The following is a 21,475-nucleotide window of genomic DNA, read 5'->3' as shown; positions in this document are numbered from 1 at the left end:
GCTGACAGAGACGAGGAGCTGTGGAACTGGCAGTCCCAGCCCTACCCATGCTGAAGGCTGCATCACGGGCAGGTGGAGATGTTACCAGCTGAAGAGAAATTTGCCAGTTAATGCTTATAAAAAAGGAATTTCCTAGTGAGAGAGGAATGTGCTTCTAGGTGCGGCACTGGTTGATAGACGTCTCTTTAATGTCTTTCGCTGTGACTGTGCTAGGAATATGTTGACCTGCAACGTGGCAGGTATTCTAGGATAGCATGGCATGTTTTTCTCAGCATCTAGTCCAGATTCTCAAGGACTTAAAAACTCAGCCACTGGAAAGCCATTTGGCCCCTTAAGCCTATTGCAGATCAGAAATTCCTGTGGAAACTCCCTGCAGTGCACTTCTGTTCCAAGTTTGGTGCTACTGAACTAAAACCCCTGTGCTAGCTCCAGAGCATGTCTGAAATTCATTTCATTATTTACTGCACCCATGATGAAATTCTTCTTTTCATAATTTATTCAAAATCAGCATTTTTCAGGGTTCTCCTCACATACCCACAGTTTCAATTCTCAGTTTATTATTCCATTTGAAGATTGCAAGTTTTGGTACATGTGATGCAGTAAAATTTATGTCTTTGGGTGTGACATGTTGAGCTAAGTGGCTAAAGTTCTTCATGTAAGACCAATATGGATTTCCAACAAGCTATTTATCAACTTGGACTGGAATAAAAGATCTTGTAGAGAAGAAAATTAAACATAGCTTTCAGCTCATAAATAGTCAACCTTTGTATTAAACCTTAGCATAGAAATTTTCAGAAGTAGCAAATTTAATAAATCTGTAATCCTTGAATCACTTAGTATTGCTTCTTGGTTTAATTATTTATTTATTTGGAATTCAGAAGAGACATAATTAACTCCGGATTTTTTTAATATCAACTCTATATCCTGAAGCCTTAAAGAAATGAAAGTAATTCAGTCCCTTAAAGAAATGAAAGCAGTAAATATGCTTTTTGCTATAGGGTTCACCACAAAATGAAGTACAGTGACCTCTTTTCATCCAGCTTTTAAAAAATCCTTGTCGATGTACATACTAGTATTCCGTCCTGTTATTAATCTTTTCTCTCTATTGTGCTTAAAAGAGGGAAAGTTCTTTGGGATATCTCTGTATGTTGTCTATTGATAAGTCAATTCCCCTTTTCTTTCCTTTTTGACCTCTGCATTGTTGAATGTCTGTACACTACCACAGATTCCTTATAATATCTATTTGTGCGTTCACACGTCAGATGCTGCTGGAAGAAAATTTGCCAGATGCAGAGTAACATGAACTTTTTGTAGGAGTTTTTGGTAGTTCAAGTGAAAGCAACAGTCTTGAATAGGAGCACCAGCAGCACGTAAAGATGATGTACTTGCTTCGTTCTTGTACAGGTGGGAGATTGATTATTACCTGTTCAAAATGAGTAAATATGTTTAAAAGAAGATAGCTTAGCAGCTGTGCAGACATTTTCCTGGGAGGAAGAGCACATTTTACATGTTTACAGATGACAGCAGATATCGGTGCCTCTGAGGGTTGACTCACAGTGGTGTCAGTAGGACTGCAGTGGACATGCACCGTGTTTGAGTATGTTGATATGGTGTTTACCTGTTCATCAGAAGGGTGTCAGCCTTCAAGCTGGAGAGAAGCAGTATTCACTGCTGGATAAGCCTAACTCAGAGAATAAACCTGAGTGTCCACAAGCAAAGATTAAACTGGGGGAATGTGCAATGGCTTGTAGGAATGTGTGTGTTCCATGTACATAAGGAGGTCAGCAATTGCTACTGTTTGACTGACCTCAAGCAGCGGGTAGGTTGCAGAGCTGATATTCTTGAAATCTATTCTACTATCTGTTTATGAGCTTGTCCAAAAAAAAGCCCCATGAGAAGTAGCAGGCTTTTCCACTGAAGCTCAGGAGGTGTGATATTCAGCCTGTATACTTCTTGACTTCATTTTTCTGTGTGTGGTTTTTTGTTTGTTTGTTTTCTTTATGCTGTGGCATTTAGTTTGACTGACATTTTCAAATATACAGTAATTGAGATCTGTACTCTTTAACCTTAAAGAAAAAAATTCTAGGGTGGTTTAACTATTTCGATTAAATTCCATTTTCTGTGGAATTGATGTTGGGTCAGAGCTGAGGGGGAAAAATAAACTCAATTTAAAAGCATACAGAAGATGCCTGAGGAGTCTGTGAGCAGTGATTGCTTAAAGTTACTCTCTGAGTTGGAGCTGACACAACAACTGGTGTTTGGGGCTGTGTGCAGTCTTGGATTTTCTTTTTCTTTCTCGTTTTCTTTTGGCTACTGCATCTTTTTGATTGTTAGTGTTTCTTGTGTTCCCTTGGGGGCATTTTATTCTATGGTGTTGTGCAACTTAGCTTCTCTTTCCCTATGACATTGTTCATACACAATTTGGGGGGTTTGTATGTATTTTTTTAAGAGCTCTGATATCCATCTGAGTTTGAAATTTTATGAAGATGTGATTGCTGACTCAGATGGTGCGGGGTGACACTGCATAACCCCTTAGAAAATTAAGAAAACTTACAAAGTTGGGAGGGAAGTTCTGGAAATCAGAGGGCAGCAAGTACAGCTGTTGACAAGCAGTGATTTAGAATATACTGTTCTGGCTTTCTAAAGCAGTGTCCTATTTGAACATGTCCATGCTGTCACTAGGTATGGCAAGGTCAGTGTGGTGCATTTATCTGCTCAATGGCAGGCACTGCTAAGTTCCTCTGTGGCGTTTTGTATTCTTGTTTTATCCTTACACTTTGCGTGGGAGGGAGTTTTTATCCTTACACTGTATTTTCCAGTGTAGCTCTGTCTTAATCTAAAACATACAGACCTGATCACCTTACTCATATCAGTAAATTTAGTTTCTGTGGGGGTAACTGTGATAACTTCTATAGCAAGAAGGAGCAGTATATAGAATACAGAAGTATTACAGAAACGCATAATTTACATTGTTAATTGCTCAGGGATTTTGCTTGTGCTGCTAACCATGGGTGTTTGAAAAGCAATGAGCAGCCAATCTACAATTTTTTTTTTCCAAGGGTAAAGGGATCACAAGAGAGGTATTACCAGTAAAATTTTGGTTAGCAGAATAAGTCGTTATCTGGTTGGATTTTTTGGATGAACCAGTGAATATTCATGAGAGATAGACTACTGCAAGTGGCTGTGATCTTTCTAGGATCAAGCAAACAAAATCATAAACCACCATTTTTTCTGGTTTGGGATAAACTTTCAGTCACACTGGCTAAGGTAATCTGTTAAAAGGAACTTTCCATCTGGCACAAGGGTTTCATTTATGTGGGCAGGTTTTTTGTTTGGTTGTGTTTTTATGGTCTGTTGTGTTGTTTTGTTTTCTTTTTCATGAAACTATTCCATGGAAGTAGCCAAAAAATACATATGTCTTAATTTTAACAAGACTAAAGTGGAATCACGGTGTTTCTGTTACACAAAATGAGGGGTTTTTTCCTCTACACCCAGCCAGAGCAAATAACCAAGAAGGCAGGAGGTGTTTTTTGAGCTTCTTCAGCTTCAGCTTTTCAGACTGGGTTTATGGGAAATTGTATAACACAGAGAGTACACCTCTGGTAATTCTTTAAGTTCCTTTTATATAAAGAAGAGGAAAGGAATAATGGTAGGATTTTTGTACTGTCCTACCTGATGACATTTGCAGTTATGTTAATTCAGGGCTCTTTGTAGTTCCTTGGAGTTAAAATTCTTGAACTATATTTATGGCAGGTGAGTAAGGTTTGAGCACTTAAATTTTGCTTCTGTTGATTTTAAATTGTAGGCTGCGATTAAAACTGGCAATTAGATCTGTCATCCTAGTATCAGATGTAGGAGTCTCTCAGGCCTATCTTCAAAACTGGACTTTATTCATGTTTTATTTGCCTTTCTAGTCCCCAGAAATAGAAAGCACACATTTATTTTTTCTTGCACTGAGGTAGGTGCTGATGGTGGAAATAATACTGTGTGATTTTCTTTGGTGTAGATACACTTTTGAAAACTTTAGAAAGTTTTTCAAGGCTCACTTACATTCTTAAAACACTCTGAAGGCCCCCTGTTTCACCTTGTCTCAGCTCACTTACAGACGCTTTTCACCACAGATAGTGTCATTCCCACTGGCAGTTACTAGATGGGGTTCAGAAGCAAATTTCAAATAGAGACACTTCTAAACTTTTACAAGACTTTGAGGCTCTCTCATCATTGCGCAGTCATGTTTGAATAGGGAGCCTGAACAAGTGACAAGAAATGCATTGGTCTTCATAAAAGTGAAATGATTATATGAAAGACTTCATTTGCCTTTATGAGTCCTTTTTCATAGACAGTCCTTTCTTTTGTTTTCCCAACTGATCTTCCAGCAGTGTTGCAGCTGAAGATGTGGTAGTCTTACACTTCTGTTTGTAGTTTTGGGCATCATCTATGCTCTGTGCTTATATTAATTCATAAAAGTCCTGATAACCTTAATTATCAGATTTAGTAGAATGTGCATCTGCATATTTTGAAAATGATGTTTTTTAAAACTCACTGTGTTCTCTTGGACTCCACTGCTAGTGTCACAAACTTAACATTTAGAAATTTGCTGGTCTGTATGAAGTAAGGAGCTCTTGGGGTTGGGAGTTTTAAAATAATGTGGTGATGATTGTGATTAGTAGAAAAGCACAGAGCAAATTTAAAAGAATAGGTTAATATACTGACTATGGTGTGGTGGCTTGCCTTGGCCAGCCTCTCACTCACTCTCCCTCCTCAACAGGACAGGGGAGAAAATACAGTGGCCAGGCTTGGCTGTCTTGAAAAAGTCAGTGATACTGGTCAGCAGTTACCATCATGGCCAAAGCAGACTTGCTGGGGGAAAATTATTGCAATTTTCTGCCAATTAAAATAGATTATGTAGTGAGAAACAAAGGCAAATTAAAACAACATGTTCCCCCACCCTTGCCTCTAAGCTCAGCTTCAGTTCCTCATTCCTGAGTCATCTACCTCCCTCCCCACCCCAAATGGCACAGGGGCTTGGGGACAGGAGACTGCAGTCAGTCCACAGCATTTTCTCACTGCTACACTTTCCTTCTCACACTTTTTACCTCCTCCAGTGTAGGTCCTGCCTGTAGTTTGTTGTGCAGATTTTTTATTTATTTGTATTTTTATTTATTTGTATGTTCCTGTGTTCTCAGGGTTTTGTAATTTAACCTGAAATCAAACAATGGATATGATATCAAATTAAGCCATTTAACAGCTGGAAGTTGTTCTATTGTCATCAAAACCACTTTGAAAATAGCAGTTGCCTTCTTCTACCTGTATTGGATTATAAAAGCATCAGTGCATTAGACTTTCTGCCTAGCTTGTCTTTGGTCTGTTCTTTTAAGTTTCTTGTAAATTAAAAACAGTAATGTAGCCAAAGAATTCTTTAAAGGTCCCTCATCTTGTTTTAAATTTAGATGAAATATTTACCCTAGAAATGTCTTGAGAGTGAATATTTATATATAGCTTTTCATTCCTTTTTTTTTTTTTTTGAGCGATCCAATCTGGAATTGATTTGGTTCCTTTCCTTATGGATGTTTCACCAAAAATTATGTTAGGCATGATGTTCACTTTTCTGAATGAAAATTTAATTGGCCTATTAGCATTGCATCATTTTACAGATACTTCCAGGAGATGGTGTTTGTTGATGAGACTGGCAAACATGACCCTCCTAACAACAGTATATTCTCTTTTTGCAAGTAAGAGTTATTCCAAAAAGAGTAAGTCTCATTCCATAAAAATCCTAAACATTCATTCCAATAAACATTCACCAGCATCATTGCAGCAGGTGGAAATAAGAACAGCCTGGTGGTTTTTATCTCAGTTTAGGAGCTGAGTCCCATGACACGCAAGGCAGTGTGCTCAGACCGGCCCCAAAATATCCAGCTGGAGTGCCCGGCAGCGGGGCTGCAAGAACCAGGCTGCCACCCATGTGCTGGGGAAGAAAGAAAGTTCCTTCAGTACTGGGAGCCAGCCCTGCATGCTGTTGCTGTGTGTGACATCGCTGGCAGCCTGTCTTGGAGCAGAGGTCCAGTTGTCCAAAGAGATGGGACACAACTGTGCTCAGCCATGGCATGTTACCCAAACTGCTGGGGATATAGGGGCACAGACTGCACTGATAAGTGAATCTCTGTCTCGATCAAGTCCTTTCGGTTCAAAAGAGGCATTCCCTATAATTGTCCACCCAACCACTCACATTTCTCCCTGAATTTCTATCTCCTTGGCTCCTGGAACAGACCTAATGAAAGCTTAGGTGTGGTCTGATTAATGTTTTTACCATTTGCTTCTGCCCTTCCTGCCTGCCTGCATCTGTGGATGTCTCTTGTGTTATAAAATCTTCAGATTTTATCATCGCTTTGCCTGGAAGGGCTTCCCCCTCCACCTCTGGCTCCCAAAGCTTCATTCTGCTCCTTTACTCTTTTTGGTAGGAAATTCCTTCTCCCTTTGAGACCTGGCCTTTTGCAGCATTTTGTTTTTAAAATGTACTGCTTAGTAACTAATCTCAAATAAGAGCAAGGCAGGCTGTTACATGGTAATATGTAATGAACTGTGGTATGGACAAAGAACGCCTGTAAGCCATGTACTTGGATAAAGTGGTCCTTCTTTGGGTCAATTTTGTACATGCAAATCAAAAAAACTAAGGTTGTGATTTGTGACATTTAAGTGAAAGGCAGGAATATAACTACCTGGTAGATGAAACAAAAGATAAAATCAGTAATAACTGAAGTTTGGCAATAAAAATAATGACAGATTTAAAAAAAAATAAAAATTAATTGAAAAGCATATGTGTGGTGCCAAAACTGAGGTTAGGTATTATAACTCTGCTATGGATTCATATAAAATTAGCGAAAACTGTCTCATGCCAGATATCTTTAAATACTCCTGCCTTTAAAATGCACATACATTCCTTACTGCTCCTCAGAGCATGTATTTTTTGATGGGGGCTTTGTAAAGGCAGGAGAATTGGATTATCTATTATATTAAACACATTCCCCTAGTACTGTTTTTTTCCTTTCACTGCTTAAGCTCCCAGTAGGAACTTTAATTTTGTGTATATTTCTAAGAAACATTCCTTTCAGACAAAAGTCTGGAAAAGTAGCCAATTTTTAATGCTGACAATCCAGACTATTCAGAATGAACCCAAGAAGAAATGCTATTTGAAAACTGAACTTACGCTTAGCCTTTTCCATTTATGTTTTCCTTTCTTTCAGCAGAAAAAGGATGCATGAAGATAGTTTCTGTGGGTTTACAAAACAGATGATAGCATGCATGTGTTTATATGCATTGTGGTGTTTTGACTTTTATTTAATAGTGCTTTTTGAAAACTTCAGAGCAGGTCAGTAGAGGAGTGAGCTCAGAGTTTGATGTCAGTGAGCGAAAACAGAAGGGGTTGATTGCCCCGTATTGTGTGTGTGAGGGGTGGGGGTTATATCTATTTATTTGACATTTTCTTAGTCAGTCTTCAAATGAGTTTAAAAAAAAAAAAGAGGAAATGTTATCTAATCAAAGCTTCTCAGTCAACCAATGACGTCAAACAGTAACCTTCACTTTCTCACCATATTTCCTTTGGACTACGAGCTATTTAATACAACTAGAAACTACCTCATCCATCATAGCAACGAAGCCCTTTTCTGTGCTTTGCTACGTGGTGGGTTTATCAGCAGTGGGCATGGAAATAAGGTGAAGAATAATTTCCTCTTTAATTGAATTTTCAGATTGGAATGTGTGTGTGTGGGGGGGAGCACTGGCCTGTGCTGGGACCTGGCCAGCACCCCAGGTCATCAGCCTCCTGCTAACGAAGAATGCTTTAATGACTGCCCAGACCGAGGGCCAGGATATGAAATGCACATGTTCATTGTATTGTAGTTGTGTCTGATCCTGGACTTTGAGCTATGACAGTAACTCAGCATACAAACACGACCTGCCTGTGGTCTTGCTCTGTGCTGACTTGAGTGCTGCGTCTGAGAAAAATGATTGCATTGTGGGGTGAGAGCCAGTGTTAGGCATTATCATGGAGAAATAAAAGCACTTATTACCTTGTGGAGTGATTTGTTCATATGACCTTACTGTTAGAAAGAATAATTTTGCCTTCCGATGTTGTTTTTAGCAGCATGTCACTTCTTCCTACCATTTCCAGTAAAAGTAATGAGGCTACTTAGGATATTTAGAGGTGACCTGATGTGCATACAGGTAATTGGAACAGGTGTAATTCTCAGTTTATATATTGTAAAGAATAGTGTGGTATCACTTTTGTGAAAGGAAAGTTGGTAATTGTCAAATACTTAAAAATTAATAGTGAGATTGCAGTTGGCAAGTCCTTGCAGTAGCAATACTACTTTTTTTTTATTGCTTATGCCAGTCTAGAACATGAGAATCATAGATTTGTTTTTTTCCTCAGAATATGGTGGCATGGGCTTGGACTTCTCCTATAATATTGCAGTGGCAGAAGAGCTGGGAAATATCCGCTGTGGAGGTATTCCTATGGCTGTTGGAGTGCAAGCTGGCATGGCTACTCCTGCTCTTACAAGGTAATTTTCAGAAAATTTAGTTTAGCCTAAAACCCAAATTGTTTTAGGTTTAGGCCTTAAACCCAGTCTGTATAAGAGTAGAAAAAACCAATACTGTGCAGTTGCTCTTCAGTAATGCTTGAAGAAGGAACCCACTCTTTACTTCTCTCAGACAGTCTTCTTTACTTCTCTGGTTTAGGGAAGAAATTTTTTTTTATGTTAGATTATTACATATTTAAACATAAGCCTTGTTTAGTAGTAGATGATATGTTTACAAACACAAAACCTTGGTGCCACAGCCAATAGAAAATTTTTAATTCCAGAATCCCTCTGTTCATATTTGTCTTTTTTCTTAGGCAGATATTCCCAGTGCAGTCATACTAAGGATGCATTTAGTTGTAATCATTAGGATCAGTCTAATTCTGATTTATAGTTTACTTCCTCTTTTCCAGCTTTGAAAGGAGTCATTCTATGTCCTAAAGTTGTAGCAGATGCTTCCTAAATATGCCCATTCCAGGCAATTAATCATTTTACTTTTTCTTAACTGCCATGTCAGCATTCCTTTTTTTTAGCACTTGCTGTCATTCAGGCTCCTGTACTTTCTGAACTTCTTTTGTTGTTCTTTTTTTCCTCCCTCAATGGAAGTGACAGTTACCAAATTCTTCATGTAATAGTTTCACAATCATTCTACATCATAACATCAGTTTGCAAAACTAGAGGGAGGTAACAGGCTGGCCCAACAGTTTGACCCTGGAATATGGATATGCCTAAAATTCTGGAAGATGGGGGTAGGAATGAAATTCAAATGATTATCATGAAATTGGGAATTTCTCTGCACAAAACAGATATACAAGCAGTGAAATTTTTCTCTGAAGAGCATTTTAGGGTTGGGTTATTTGTTAGTGATTTTTTTAGCTTGATTCCCTCCCTCTCCCCCCCCCCCCCTCGAATGAAAATGCCTCTACATCTACTGTAGAGTCTGGAATGTAAGCTCTATTCCCTTTACATCCACTTATCCTTCTGCTTGGTATGTGTGACGTTGGAGGTCTCATCTATGGCAAATTTTTCCTAAAGTTTTCTTCTCCTTTGTGTAATACACCAAAAGCTTCCTGCAAGCACAGAGTTCACTATGTCTGTTGAAAAAACAGTTTAGTTATAGTCCAACTGATAATAAAAATAGTATTTTAAAAGGCTTCAGAGAATAGTACCTTGCCCTCATGGCAGCTTTTTATTTCCAGGGGTTTAAAGAAAATCTGTGGGTAAAAGAAGACGTGATTTTGTTCCACTGCAGTTTTTTTGGTCTTCTGTAGTAAAGCAGTGAAGCTATGCACATTTGTGCTAGTGAAATCCTAGAGGGGATGTTCTTGGAAAATAAGTGTGAAAATATTGTTAACTTGATGAAATCTGTTAACTGAATTTGTGTCTGTATTAGTGAATTTTCCACCCACTGTTAAGTCAATTCCACTGTCTATTTATACAGTAAAATGTCCCACTCTTCACATGTAAAAGTGAAACTTGGTAATGAAAAGAGAAAGCTGGTTGCTACAGGAAATTTTGCCTAGGGATGGTTTCTATAAAGATATCTGTGTACTGTGGCAATTCTAGACAAGCTCAAAGAGATAATTCACATTTTGCATCTTAACTGCATTTCTACGCCTGATGCATCAGTGATGCACAAATCAAAAAGTAATATGGGAATCAACCATCATCCCCTAAAAAACCTCTGGAGCACTTTGTTGGCTTACCTAACTTTGGACTTTACTCACCATTGACCCAGCATGTATTGAGTGCACCTACGAACTAACTCAGTGAATGTGATTCCTCTAATTCCCAGAATCCTCTAAGTGAAGAAGTAGGACTTGCTAAATTTGAGAACTAAATGCAGAAAGCTTTGTCAGTAGTGATTAAACCTTTGATGGACATGGTTCAGAACATAACTTTCTGTCAGGTCTTCCAAATGCATTCAGATCTAATACTTCAGTTGCTTGCTTACAAGTACAGTTAAGAAAGCAACTCTTAGCTGAGAAAGTGAAGGATACACATTTGTCAGACCTTATAAACAAACCTGTAGGGTGTCAAATCCAGAGTGATATCAGATCAATGTAGAGCTGCTTTATCTCAGCAGTAGGCAGGGAACTCTCCTTTTTTTTTTTTTTCCCTATCATTTATAGGAAAACAGTAAGGATAATGATGACTATTTAGTGGGAAGAGAGTGCTTTTCTATTTCATCAACTTACCTGTCACTGATTCTTTCTCCGCCCTAGACAGCAGCATACCTGGGAATTAATATCCAAAAAGTTAGTTTTACTATCTGATTTCTTGTTTGCTGTAAAGGAGAGAAGCAGCAGCTGACAATCCAAACATATAAAGGTAACTGTGTGGATCATGGAAGTGTTCTTACCTCTGTATTTTACCATGGTTTTATTTTCCTTTTACCCTCTATTTACAAGATTGTATACCACTGGCATTTTTGTCTTTGTTTTCATGACATCACACCAGTGTTACTTATAAAGTGTGGAGCAAGAAAGGGTGGATCACTTTCATGCAGTGCAGTGTGTCAGAATCTCACACTTGGGACTTCTGGGTTACTCACCATCAGCAAGGTTTACTGACTATAGACTCGTGTGTGTATGCATACACACATGCATAGAAATATATTTTAGAGCGATGCTAAGTCTACACAGTTAATCGCATGGGAAACTATGCTCAGGGATGTGGCCCCAGCCCAGAAAGCATGTCTGTGTTGAGCCAGAGCATGATCTCATTGCAAACAGTTTTCTAATTCTGGAGCTGTTAAACTAGGAAGAAGTGGGTATTGCATTTGTGCAAAACTGAGATTTTTCTGGGATGCATATAAGATGGGTAGAATTTTACAGAAATTACATGTTTCTAACACAATAGCTAGCTTCTTGCTGAGCTGCATTGCTTCCTGCAAGGCAAAGAGACCCATGATTGTATGAAAATAGTGTTGCCAGACTTCTTTAATTGCAAAATAACTTCTTCTGTAACCTCATTTTTGGAAAGAACTGAACTGTTTTCTGGAACTTAATACAAACAAAGATATCAAAACAAAAACATTATTCTGAGAAAAGTTCTTGCTGTGAAAATCCTCAGTTGAAATACTAAAGGCTGGCAAAGTTTCAAGCATCAGAAAGCGTTGCCAAAAATCCCCACTAGCTACTTTTGTAATTTGATTTTCCATGTTGGTGGTTGGGATTTTTTTTTTTTCTGTCTAATGAATGTTCAGCTGGCCATACTTGATCATGTCCCAAGGAAAATTAAAAAAAAAACCCCAACAAAACTACAGTACATAACAGCCATGAGGACTTTGTTCAAGTATGCTGGAGACTTGCTTCTTGTATTTATTTGGGATTCCTGCAGTGATTATCAGCAGAGACAGAACTAGGAACTGAGCTCCCTCTGTGAACTAAGTGGAAGTGTCTGCCAGCTCCCAGACTGTTCCCTGGCTGTCCTATGTCCTTTGTGCCAGGGTTGGACTGGAAGGGACAGCTTAGTCTTAGCTAGAATGGCATCACTTCTTTGAAGTACTGGGACAATATTTTAGAAGGAGAGCCCAGGTAACTGCAGTTTGCTTAGGCAGCCAGTGAGCCCAAGGAGATGAGTGGCAATGATGACCTGAGAAGCCTCATACCAAAGACGAGGTTGAGGAAGAACTTGACTTTTATGGATTTCTACACACAGAAAACTCATTACATGACCTGAGGAATTTTTCAGTTGCACGAGAGAGGTTCGAGAACTAGACCACAAACTCACAATTCGCACTGCAAGACAAAATCAATGAATGTTAATTAGGACAGAATCAACCATAAAATATTTTGAATGGATGCAAGCAGCTAAATTTTGAATGGATGCAAGCAAGGGAAAATAGCATGTGTCCCTTAACAGGGTTAAAACATGGCCAAGTGAATTTTTTGTGTTAAAATGCCATCAACACTTTGCTGTTTCCTTTTTTATTTTTGTGGAGACTAGAAGGACAGCTGAGAAGAAAGACTAATGGATTTCACTGTGTGATTTAAATGCAGATGTGAAATACTAATAATTTAAATACTGATATTTGCAGAAGGTGTCCATCACCTGTCATAACTTTTCAATCACCACTAAATCCTGGCAAAGAGCTGGCATGTACAAAAGTCAAAAGATGTACAGAGAGCAGGTCCTCCGTCCTGGCTGACTGTAGACTGGTGCAGAAGCATTGAGGGGAGACCCCAGGGGTTATGTTTATTTAGTTCTGGCAGCTTTCAAAGCAACAGTCATAAAGATAGATTTTGGGCATCTAGACCACACATTTCTGTGGGAGTAAGATGCCTGAATACTCATTAAAACTTGTTTGAAATGATTGTGACTGCGTTTCTCATGAAAACTCTGAATCATAGAGTCATAGAATCACCCTTTAGAGGGTATCGATTCTCTCTTTTAGCTCTGGGACAGCTTTTACCTAGTCATAGGAAAACTGATCATTGTATGGGTAGAGCAAAATTTGTAACTAACTTCTAAATAAAATTTACCTTCAAAAGCTTTTAAGATCCTATCTTTTTCATTATATTATTGCAGGTTTGGTTCTGATGAGTTGAAAAAACAGTTCCTTGCACCAACTATAGCTGGTGATTTTGTGGCTTGCTTGGGAATCAGTGAACCTGGAGCTGGATCTGATGTTGCAAGTAAGTTAACCTAGCAAACTGACAACTTTAGACAGCCTGTTATTTTAATAGAAAAAATCTTGTTTACCTGATCCTTCTGTTTGCCACTATCATTTGTAAGAAATGCAAAGGATAGAATCATGGGCTTCAAGGAAAAGGGATTGATAAGAAACCACTTTTAGAGGCTTACTTATTGAACAGAGCATGGCTAATTTGAACATATTGTGCTCTTAAAAATTCCTGAGACAATGTCTTCCTGTAGACAAGCTTGCCGAGTTTGACAGAAGTTTCTTGATCAGAGGAGTCCTATGTCTATCTCCTTGACCCAACTCATGTTGTTGTCTCAAGACAAATAATTTTCCAGTGCTTGAGCAGTGGTGCAGCAGGTAGATTTCAAGAGAGTTAATGGGAATAATGAAATAATGGGACTAAATGATCTATTGCTGTTTTCCTTTCTAGTTAATTGAATTTGTTCATAAGAAAAATTCCATAATTTTTATAGACTTGTTTTTCATTAAAACAATCAGAAATTTGAATTTTGCTAATGTAGGAAATACAACTTCCTTTATTTTAATGAATGCCTCTCTAGTTTAATTAGGTGATTATCAGAAATTTCTAACTATGAATATAATTTGTTTGATGCAGTGTTCCAGATAATAAGTAACATAAATGTTCTTGTTGTTTATCATCTAGTTTAATTGGTATGATATACTTGGATTAATGCAATTACAAACAAATTTGGAATCAACTAGGATTATCTGATGGACCTATGCTGCAGCTTGAAGGCAGACTGCAGGGTGAAATGACAATGCTTTCTAACCTGTCATGGAAGATCTGATTCCTGGTATAAATTCAGAAACAACTTACAGTGCTTCCAAAGAATAATTTAATGGACAACTTAGTAATGAGTAGCACTAGCTTGTGTTCTGAGTAGCACTGTTTTGCACAAGGTAGAGAATATACCATCTTCAGGTGGTCCAGCTCTGAAGCAGACCGAGCTGTGTGAAGCTGCTCGTGGTACTTGCTTTGGTTTCTTATGCTCTTAGGATGTTTGTCTCCCTCAGATAAGTGGAGGGACAAAGTGAGTTGGGGGCATGCTTCCACCCTGTGAGCTGGTATATTTTATATTTAATAATGACACAGAGGAAGGTATCTCTAGCATTTTCTGCTGCCAGTTCCAAGATTACTGAAGGTGATATGAACATGGAACAAAAAGAAAGTGTTTATCTACATGAGAACTGAAATGTCCCTTAAACTAATTTATTCAAAATTCATCAGAACAAAAAGTGCTGTGACCATTAGTCTAATACAAAATTCATGTCAATTTGAAGAAATACCTGTCTGCTTTCAAATTTAGTTGTTGTATATTGTACATAATACAATATACATAGTACAACAACTATGTGCAACAAATCTGATACAGATTTGGCTTGAGAAGAAGAACGGTACAGTACGGTTGGTATGGAATATGTGTTTAATTTCAGGATTCTTGGTACCACAAATTATACACATTTGTGTTAGTTTTAATGACTGGATTCTTGGTACCACAAATCACACACATTTGTGTTAGTTTTAATGATTTTGTCTCATTCTACCTCACTACTGTTCCACAATTTATAGAATGTTTTGCGGATTATCGGTGGGGGATATGTAAGAACACAGCATGGAAGACACTTCCTCTTTCTTCAAGTTCTATCTTCCAGGCAACTGTACCTAATAAGGCTGTTCATATCTACCTCTTTAACATAGATATGTTGCCCCATTTTGTCTCAGTGGAATCCAGTCCTTCTGTTTTTCTGGGTCGAGGTACTTGTACTTACCATGTTGAATTTGAAAAAAGATCTTTCCTTTCTTGCTAGGCAATATCTCAGTTGTCTGTGTTGATGATGTTTCCCAGGTTTGTGTCACCTGCAAATTTCTTTAGTGTATTCCTATCCTTTTAAAGATCATTAATGGAAATATTCAAGAAGTTTTGTCCTCGTATTCAATGAGGACCTCAACCAGTGCCCTCCCTGCACATCAGCACTTCCTCTTTTAATGTAACCTGATGCAATTTCCCCTTTTGACTAGTTCCTTATGCACATTTCCACTTTTTTCCTAATTCTTATCTTTTCAAATTTTAATTCATAGTTACCTAGAAGTGTCAATTTTAGCTTGAGTGGTCCAACAGGATTTTTCATGTTCTGCTCTTCTCTAGAAAATCCCTTCTCATAATAAATCAGGTTGGGTTTAAGCAAGATATCACAGAAAAATTGAGTTCTCTTTTCTTTACAGAAGTATTCTGAGGGTGTGCAGATTGCCAAAACCAGCAACCTCTCTTTACGCTAGTTTCAATTTCTGTACAGTCCTTCCTGTAGCTGTTTTCCTTTGTCATCTATGTCATGAATCTCTTTGTAATCTCCTGTGGAATATTTACTTTTTGAGGTGTCTTCTATATGCCTCAATTTTTTCCCATTCACTTTTTATTTCTGTGGCTAAAAAAGTTTTGTTTGCCACCTCAATCTTCTTTGATTTTGTTAGTTCTCATCTAAAAGATTTAACTTTGTTTGACTTGTCACGGTTCTTATTTCTGACCTCCAAACTGTAGCTTACTTTGATGATTAATTATTCCTTTCCTGCAGGTCATCTCCTGTTTTTTTGAAGTGATTATTCATTCAGTTAGACTTGAAGGTATTTCTTTAAAGTTTGTTTTTTTTTTCCTTTGCTAATGATGCAAATTCCAGATATGTGTTCTTCGTATTTTACTTTGAGAATATGTGTTGCTTATCTTTGATTGTAACATTAACCTTAAAAGTTGGAGCCAACCTTGCCTTTAGTCAAATCTATTTAGAGCACAGCTGGACTCAAGAGAACAGTGGAAAAGAAAATTGAGGCTCAAGTATATGTGATTTGAATAGTGAAGTGACCAGCCCTGATTGCTCATATGGCACTAACTGTATCATATGCCTTTCAGTAATGCCTTGTGCTCTTTCATAGAAGGGGTTCTCACAGCATGCTCTGTAAGTTGTTGAGTTAGAAAATCTACAGAGTCAGTGGTGTGGGCTTGCAAAAATTAATTACTCACTGAAGTAGGCTTTTCCCAGAGCTATGCTCTATCAGGGAAAATAGTTAAGTCAAACATTCCAAATTATCTTCATAGCCATATCCCTGAGACTGAGTCCACTTGACTTTAGTAAGTTGTTAAGTAGGTTTTCAAAGCCTGCTGTATTTTAAACATAAAACATATTGACTTGATCATCTTTCTTCTAATTATAAAGAATCAACTCTTCATATGTTCATTTTTAATAGTTGTTTCTCAAGTTTGAAGTAAAATGTCAACCATTGAATCTGAGAGTACTTGAACATTCTCATTAGTAAGGCATTTGTTCTTTAATCTGTATTTGGGTGACTAGCAGCCTGTGACGCCATGCTTGCAAGAACTATTTACATTTGTGGTAACATCACAGTGCTCATTATTCCTCTGCAGACCTTCCATGGAACCTCTATCTAATCTCTTCAGTAGCTGTTCCACAACAAAGACGTGTGTGATGTAAATTGCTGTGTATGCTGCCATCCCTGTAACACTATTTCAATCTAGTTGTATTTTTTTTTCCAGCTCTTTATGTCCTTCGCTTGTTATTTAGTCTCCATGTATATGATTGTTCAGTGTCTGTGTCCATGTATTATGAGCGTCAGTACTTTAGATTCCTTCACTTTCTTGGACTTCATTATTATACAGATTTCATATCAAGTCCCTTGGACAGATTTGGCATAGTCCTTTCACAGACTGAATAGCTCTATGGCTGCTGTTTTTATCCACATTAGTACTATCTCTTTGCTGTTCATCATTATCTGCTTGTACATTCCTTTAGCCGTAGCTATATCCCGTACTCCTTTTTTTTATACCTTATACAATTTTTTCCCATCATTTTTCCCCCGTTCCTTCATTAACAACACTATTTTTCAGCCATGCTTACCTCAGTCCTAGTTTGTCTTGTAAATGAAGATCAGATACTTGGTTTTGCTTTGTTTGTATTTAGAGCCTTTGGAAGAACATTCATGTGCAGACTGAGTGTGTATGAAATTATAACCAGATGACTCAAATGTGCTTCCACTTTGCTCTCTGACTCCCACTCTCCAAATCTACAGTCCCCCTCAGTAGGTGAGCTCTTACAGACTTTATAGTCTCATTAGATTTATAGATGCTATTAGGGGTATGGTGGGGTTCTCTTATACATCACCAACTTATAGCTGGATATATTGGAGAGTCTTCCTCAGATGGGGTTCTAGTTGAAGAAGTTCAATTGCAGGGGGAAAAAGCCAGTTCTTTGGAAATTCTGCTGAAGTGTAAATAATAACTGATTCACTCTGGCTGTCTGTTGCAGTCAGGGCTGTGCAAACACACGGAAGAAAATAATTTTTTGCCAGTGGCTATAAATAGTAGGTGTTTAGAACTCCATCATGTACAGCCATTCATAGCATTTAGACTTAGCCTTTTGATAGTTAACCAGCTTTGAACTTATTGCACCATTCTGACCAAGAACATGCAGGAAGTGCACGTAGATATATCTTTATTCATACACAGGTGTTGAGACTTATGTTTAAGTCAGGGCTCTGAAATTAAAGGCCTCCTCAGTGACTATTGTGCACAGAACCACTAATAGATCACCTCAGAGTGGAATGCTTCTGTCCCAAGTTTTTGACCACCATATTTACTTAGGGAGTTTTCTACTTTCATCCACTGGGATGAAGACTCCACCTAAAGGAGGGTAAGAGTAATGGTCCTGTTTCCCTGGATTGTCTTCTAAGAGTTGTCCATACTGGCTTACCTTGTGCCTGGAATGGTTGGAGGACTTGGGAGGTACGAGGGAGAACCAAATATTAGTTGTCTGTCAGAGCAAGAGAGTGACTCTGCCAGTTGTATAGGGACCAACTTATCTTCCCTTCACAAGAATAACCCTTCATTTCCTATGTTTTGAAATAGATATCAAGACAACAGCTGTGAGAAAAGGTGATGAATATGTCATAAATGGTGGTAAGATGTGGATTACATCTGGGAGCCAAGCAGACTGGATGTGCCTGCTGGCAAACACCAGTGAAGGACCTCCCCATCGAAATAAATCTCTCATATGTCTGCCAATGAATCTACCTGGTAATAACACATCTAATTTGATTTTACTGGTGTTTTTGTATATACCTAATACAAGAAGGAAAGGTGTTTGACTGCACCCATAAACGTTATTCTAAGTTAGGTGTCATACAAATTTGATACTGAATTGCATTTGCACACTTCTATGAAAAAATAGAAAGGGGCAGAAAGTTAAATATTTTGCAGTCTTCAGCTTGTGACTCCCACATAATTTTACATGGAGAGCCCTTTTCACCACCAATGAATTTATAGATGCTTTTAAGATATGTTTGCATGGGAATACTTAATAACCATATGAAAATAGAAGGATAAAGAATTTAAAGATTTCAAACTTGGGAAATACCTCTCAAAATAGTTCTAATCCCATATGCCATTACCTTCCTCCCAGGAACCCATTAGCAGATCTGATGCTGTTGGGGTGGGTTTACTGACCAGTTGGATTAAATGCTAGAAGGATGCAATGCTGTGCTGTGTGAGTGGTCCTGATCTTCCTCCAATAACCATCCTCCACCACCCAGCCTGATGGGCTTGCTGAAAAGAAGTGCAGGCATACTGAGTGCTTCATGGCTGTGCTGTGCAAAGGGATCTTTTTGCCAGGGCACTATCAGTCTAAATTACAAAAATAGCCTGTGAGTTAAACGTGGGCTGGAGCAAAAGATTCAAATATCTTGGAAGTAGGGATTTGGTTTTGAAGAAGACTAGTAATTTGGGTGAAGATGCGGAAGAAACACATCCTGATCCACAGGTACAAGTTTCAGTGGTACAGTCCACAGTGTCTGTTCCTGAGTAGTCTGCAGACCTTGCAGACCTAATATGCTGTATGCATGAAGGACATTATTCAGAGAGGATGCACTTAAGGTTGTAGTAGTGGGAATCTTTTGCAGTTTGACACCTGTTCAGAAGTTTTGAAATCTTTTTGGTAGTCATTCATTTTAATATTTAAAATATGCAATGTATTAATTTATGTAATATATAATATATTTAATACATAATTTAAAATTTAATGTCGTTTTAATATTTAATAATGTATATTATTTTACATATAAAATATTTAAGCTTATGGCATTTATGTCGATTCAGTTCAGAGTATTTTACATACGAAATATATGTCATTATTGGCATTACGGGCATTTCACATGTAGGAACACCACCATGACAGTGATGTGAATGTGATATGTTCAGATTAGACTGAGAACAAAACCCAGGTCTCCAGTGTTGCAAAAGAGAATGATGAGAGCTTCCTAAGGGAATGTCTTTTAAGTGAATTTCAGTATGGAGTAAGTTGAGCAAGTGAGTTGCCCTGGGAATTAAGCAAGTTCTGAGTGGGTTGTGTTTCTACAACCTCTGCTCATTTGGGACAGGCTTTGAATGGGAGCTCACAGGAGACGGACCTGAACTGCTTCACTAGTTGTAGACTGTCCTTACTGATAAATGATCAGTAAACATATAACTCAGAGCCAGAATCTCCCTGAATTCACTTATCTCCCAGGTAAATTCACTTATCAGATTTGTCTGCTGATAAGTGAATGAAGTCCTTCTTGTGATTTTTCATGAAAGGGTCAGAATGCAGATGCAATACTACTTCTCTGAGATCAGTCTCCCTAATCAAAGCAGCTGACCCACTGTCAGTGGCAAATCAAATATGCAGAAATTGACTTACAGGTTTTCAGCTACTTTGCCTATTCCAAAAAGACACATGAATTGTTCTAACTTTAGGAAGGGGAAGTTTTTAGATCTCGCAGCCACAAAGCAGACCTTCTTTACCTGCATTAAATAGATTTAGCGTAGAAAGATTGCCTGATTGAAGCTGATCTGCAGGAAGTGTAGAAGTCTTCCTAGAAACAAAAATTGCACTCCTCAAAGTGTATATTTTAATTCTTCTGTGTGATATAGACATTTTTCTACAAAAGGGTCACTCTACCAAGATTGGTGATCTTTTGAAATGAAGTATTGAGACAGCTGATTGTGCTCAGTGGTGAGTCGTATCAGTGAGGTTTTTCAGGAAGCTCCATCTGTTTTGATACATCCTAAGGATGTCTGTTGGCCAAAGATTGTACTCTGTGGAGGGCAGCAGACCAAGACTTACAGGAAGTGTCTGGAGGATATCACCGAATGATGCACTTTCAAACGTCTGTGGATGTATGTGTGTCAAAGCTCCAGAACAGCTGCAATGGAGAGCAAATGTCTGACTCACTGCTGCAGTCACCAGCCTATATGTCTGGGTAATGATTGATCCATCATGCAGGGTCCATCATTTTTCATGAAAATCTAAATAATTTCATACTTCTATGATGTGGTGGAGGGAAAAAAAGAGAAAAAATTTCAAGTCTGAAAGCAAATTATTAATTTCAGCAATTGATAGTTCATTGGAGATATGAAGTAGGGTTTGCTTTGTCTAATTTTAGATGTATACACTGTCTATTCTGAGGTGAAGCAAACCATTGTCTAGTTTGACAGAGACTGCTGAATACATTTCTCATAAAGGGAATTTCAATAGCAGCAGTGTGGATGCACAGTAGATATCCAAATTAGGTGAATACTCCTCATACTTACAGTTTCTTTAAAAAAAAAAGCTGAATTTTTCATAGGAGGAAAAATAATCTAACAAGTTGTAAAATGTCTGTGTGTAAGGTATATAGATAAATGGCTTGCAGCTCTAATGTGGTAAGTATTTGTCCTCTGAGCCCTCAGACAGCACTAGAGTAGGTTGCAAGGAGGAGTTAATAAAGAGAAAAGCATCCAGGGGAAGGAAAAGAGCACGTTTCTCAGGTTGCAATTTCAAACGTGTCTGTTTCCATTTGTAATGGCGCTAAATGGTGTTAGGAGAGAGCAACTGCCTTTCTCGTGAGATAGAATATAGGAAATAAAAGAGATTGTCAGATGGCTTGAGGAGTGGGAGAAAATGAAAAATCAAAGATGTCTGGAAAGAACTTCCCAGGAAGAAATAGAGCAATCCATCTCAGTGATACTGGTGCAAGTAACATAAATAGCTCTGTTAGAATGCTTTTAGTGAGTCGAGCACTTGGCCTTAATAAATAGAGATTTTTTTGTTATTGTGTGTGATTTATTTAATACAGACAAATTCCAGGAGTTATCTGGGCATGTACGGCTGCTGGTAATTTTTCATTTATAGTACCCCTTATGAAGAG

At 38.1% G+C, this 21,475-nt stretch overlaps 1 protein-coding gene across 2 annotated transcripts in view; it reads left to right on the top strand.

The window, feature by feature from the left end:
* The window catches only part of LOC116785366 (probable acyl-CoA dehydrogenase 6), a 78,841-nt gene that overhangs the window by 41,052 nt on the left and 16,314 nt on the right, over window positions 1-21,475 (top strand). For both annotated transcript variants that reach the window (XR_004356506.1, XM_032684684.1), the window contains exons 3-5: window positions 8,432-8,561; window positions 13,113-13,219; window positions 18,162-18,329. Coding sequence is in view for 1 of the 2 variants with exons in the window: in XM_032684684.1 (XP_032540575.1) it covers window positions 8,432-8,561; window positions 13,113-13,219; window positions 18,162-18,329 (405 nt within the window). In the remaining variant the exon portion in view is untranslated. The remainder of the gene's footprint in view (window positions 1-8,431; window positions 8,562-13,112; window positions 13,220-18,161; window positions 18,330-21,475) is intronic.

The sequence above is a fragment of the Chiroxiphia lanceolata genome, chromosome 1, assembly GCF_009829145.1.
Source record: "Chiroxiphia lanceolata isolate bChiLan1 chromosome 1, bChiLan1.pri, whole genome shotgun sequence".
Classification (NCBI taxonomy): Eukaryota; Metazoa; Chordata; class Aves; order Passeriformes; family Pipridae; genus Chiroxiphia; species Chiroxiphia lanceolata.
The sequence above is the reverse complement of the archived record's forward strand: the minus strand, read 5'-3'. Positions and strand labels throughout refer to the sequence as shown.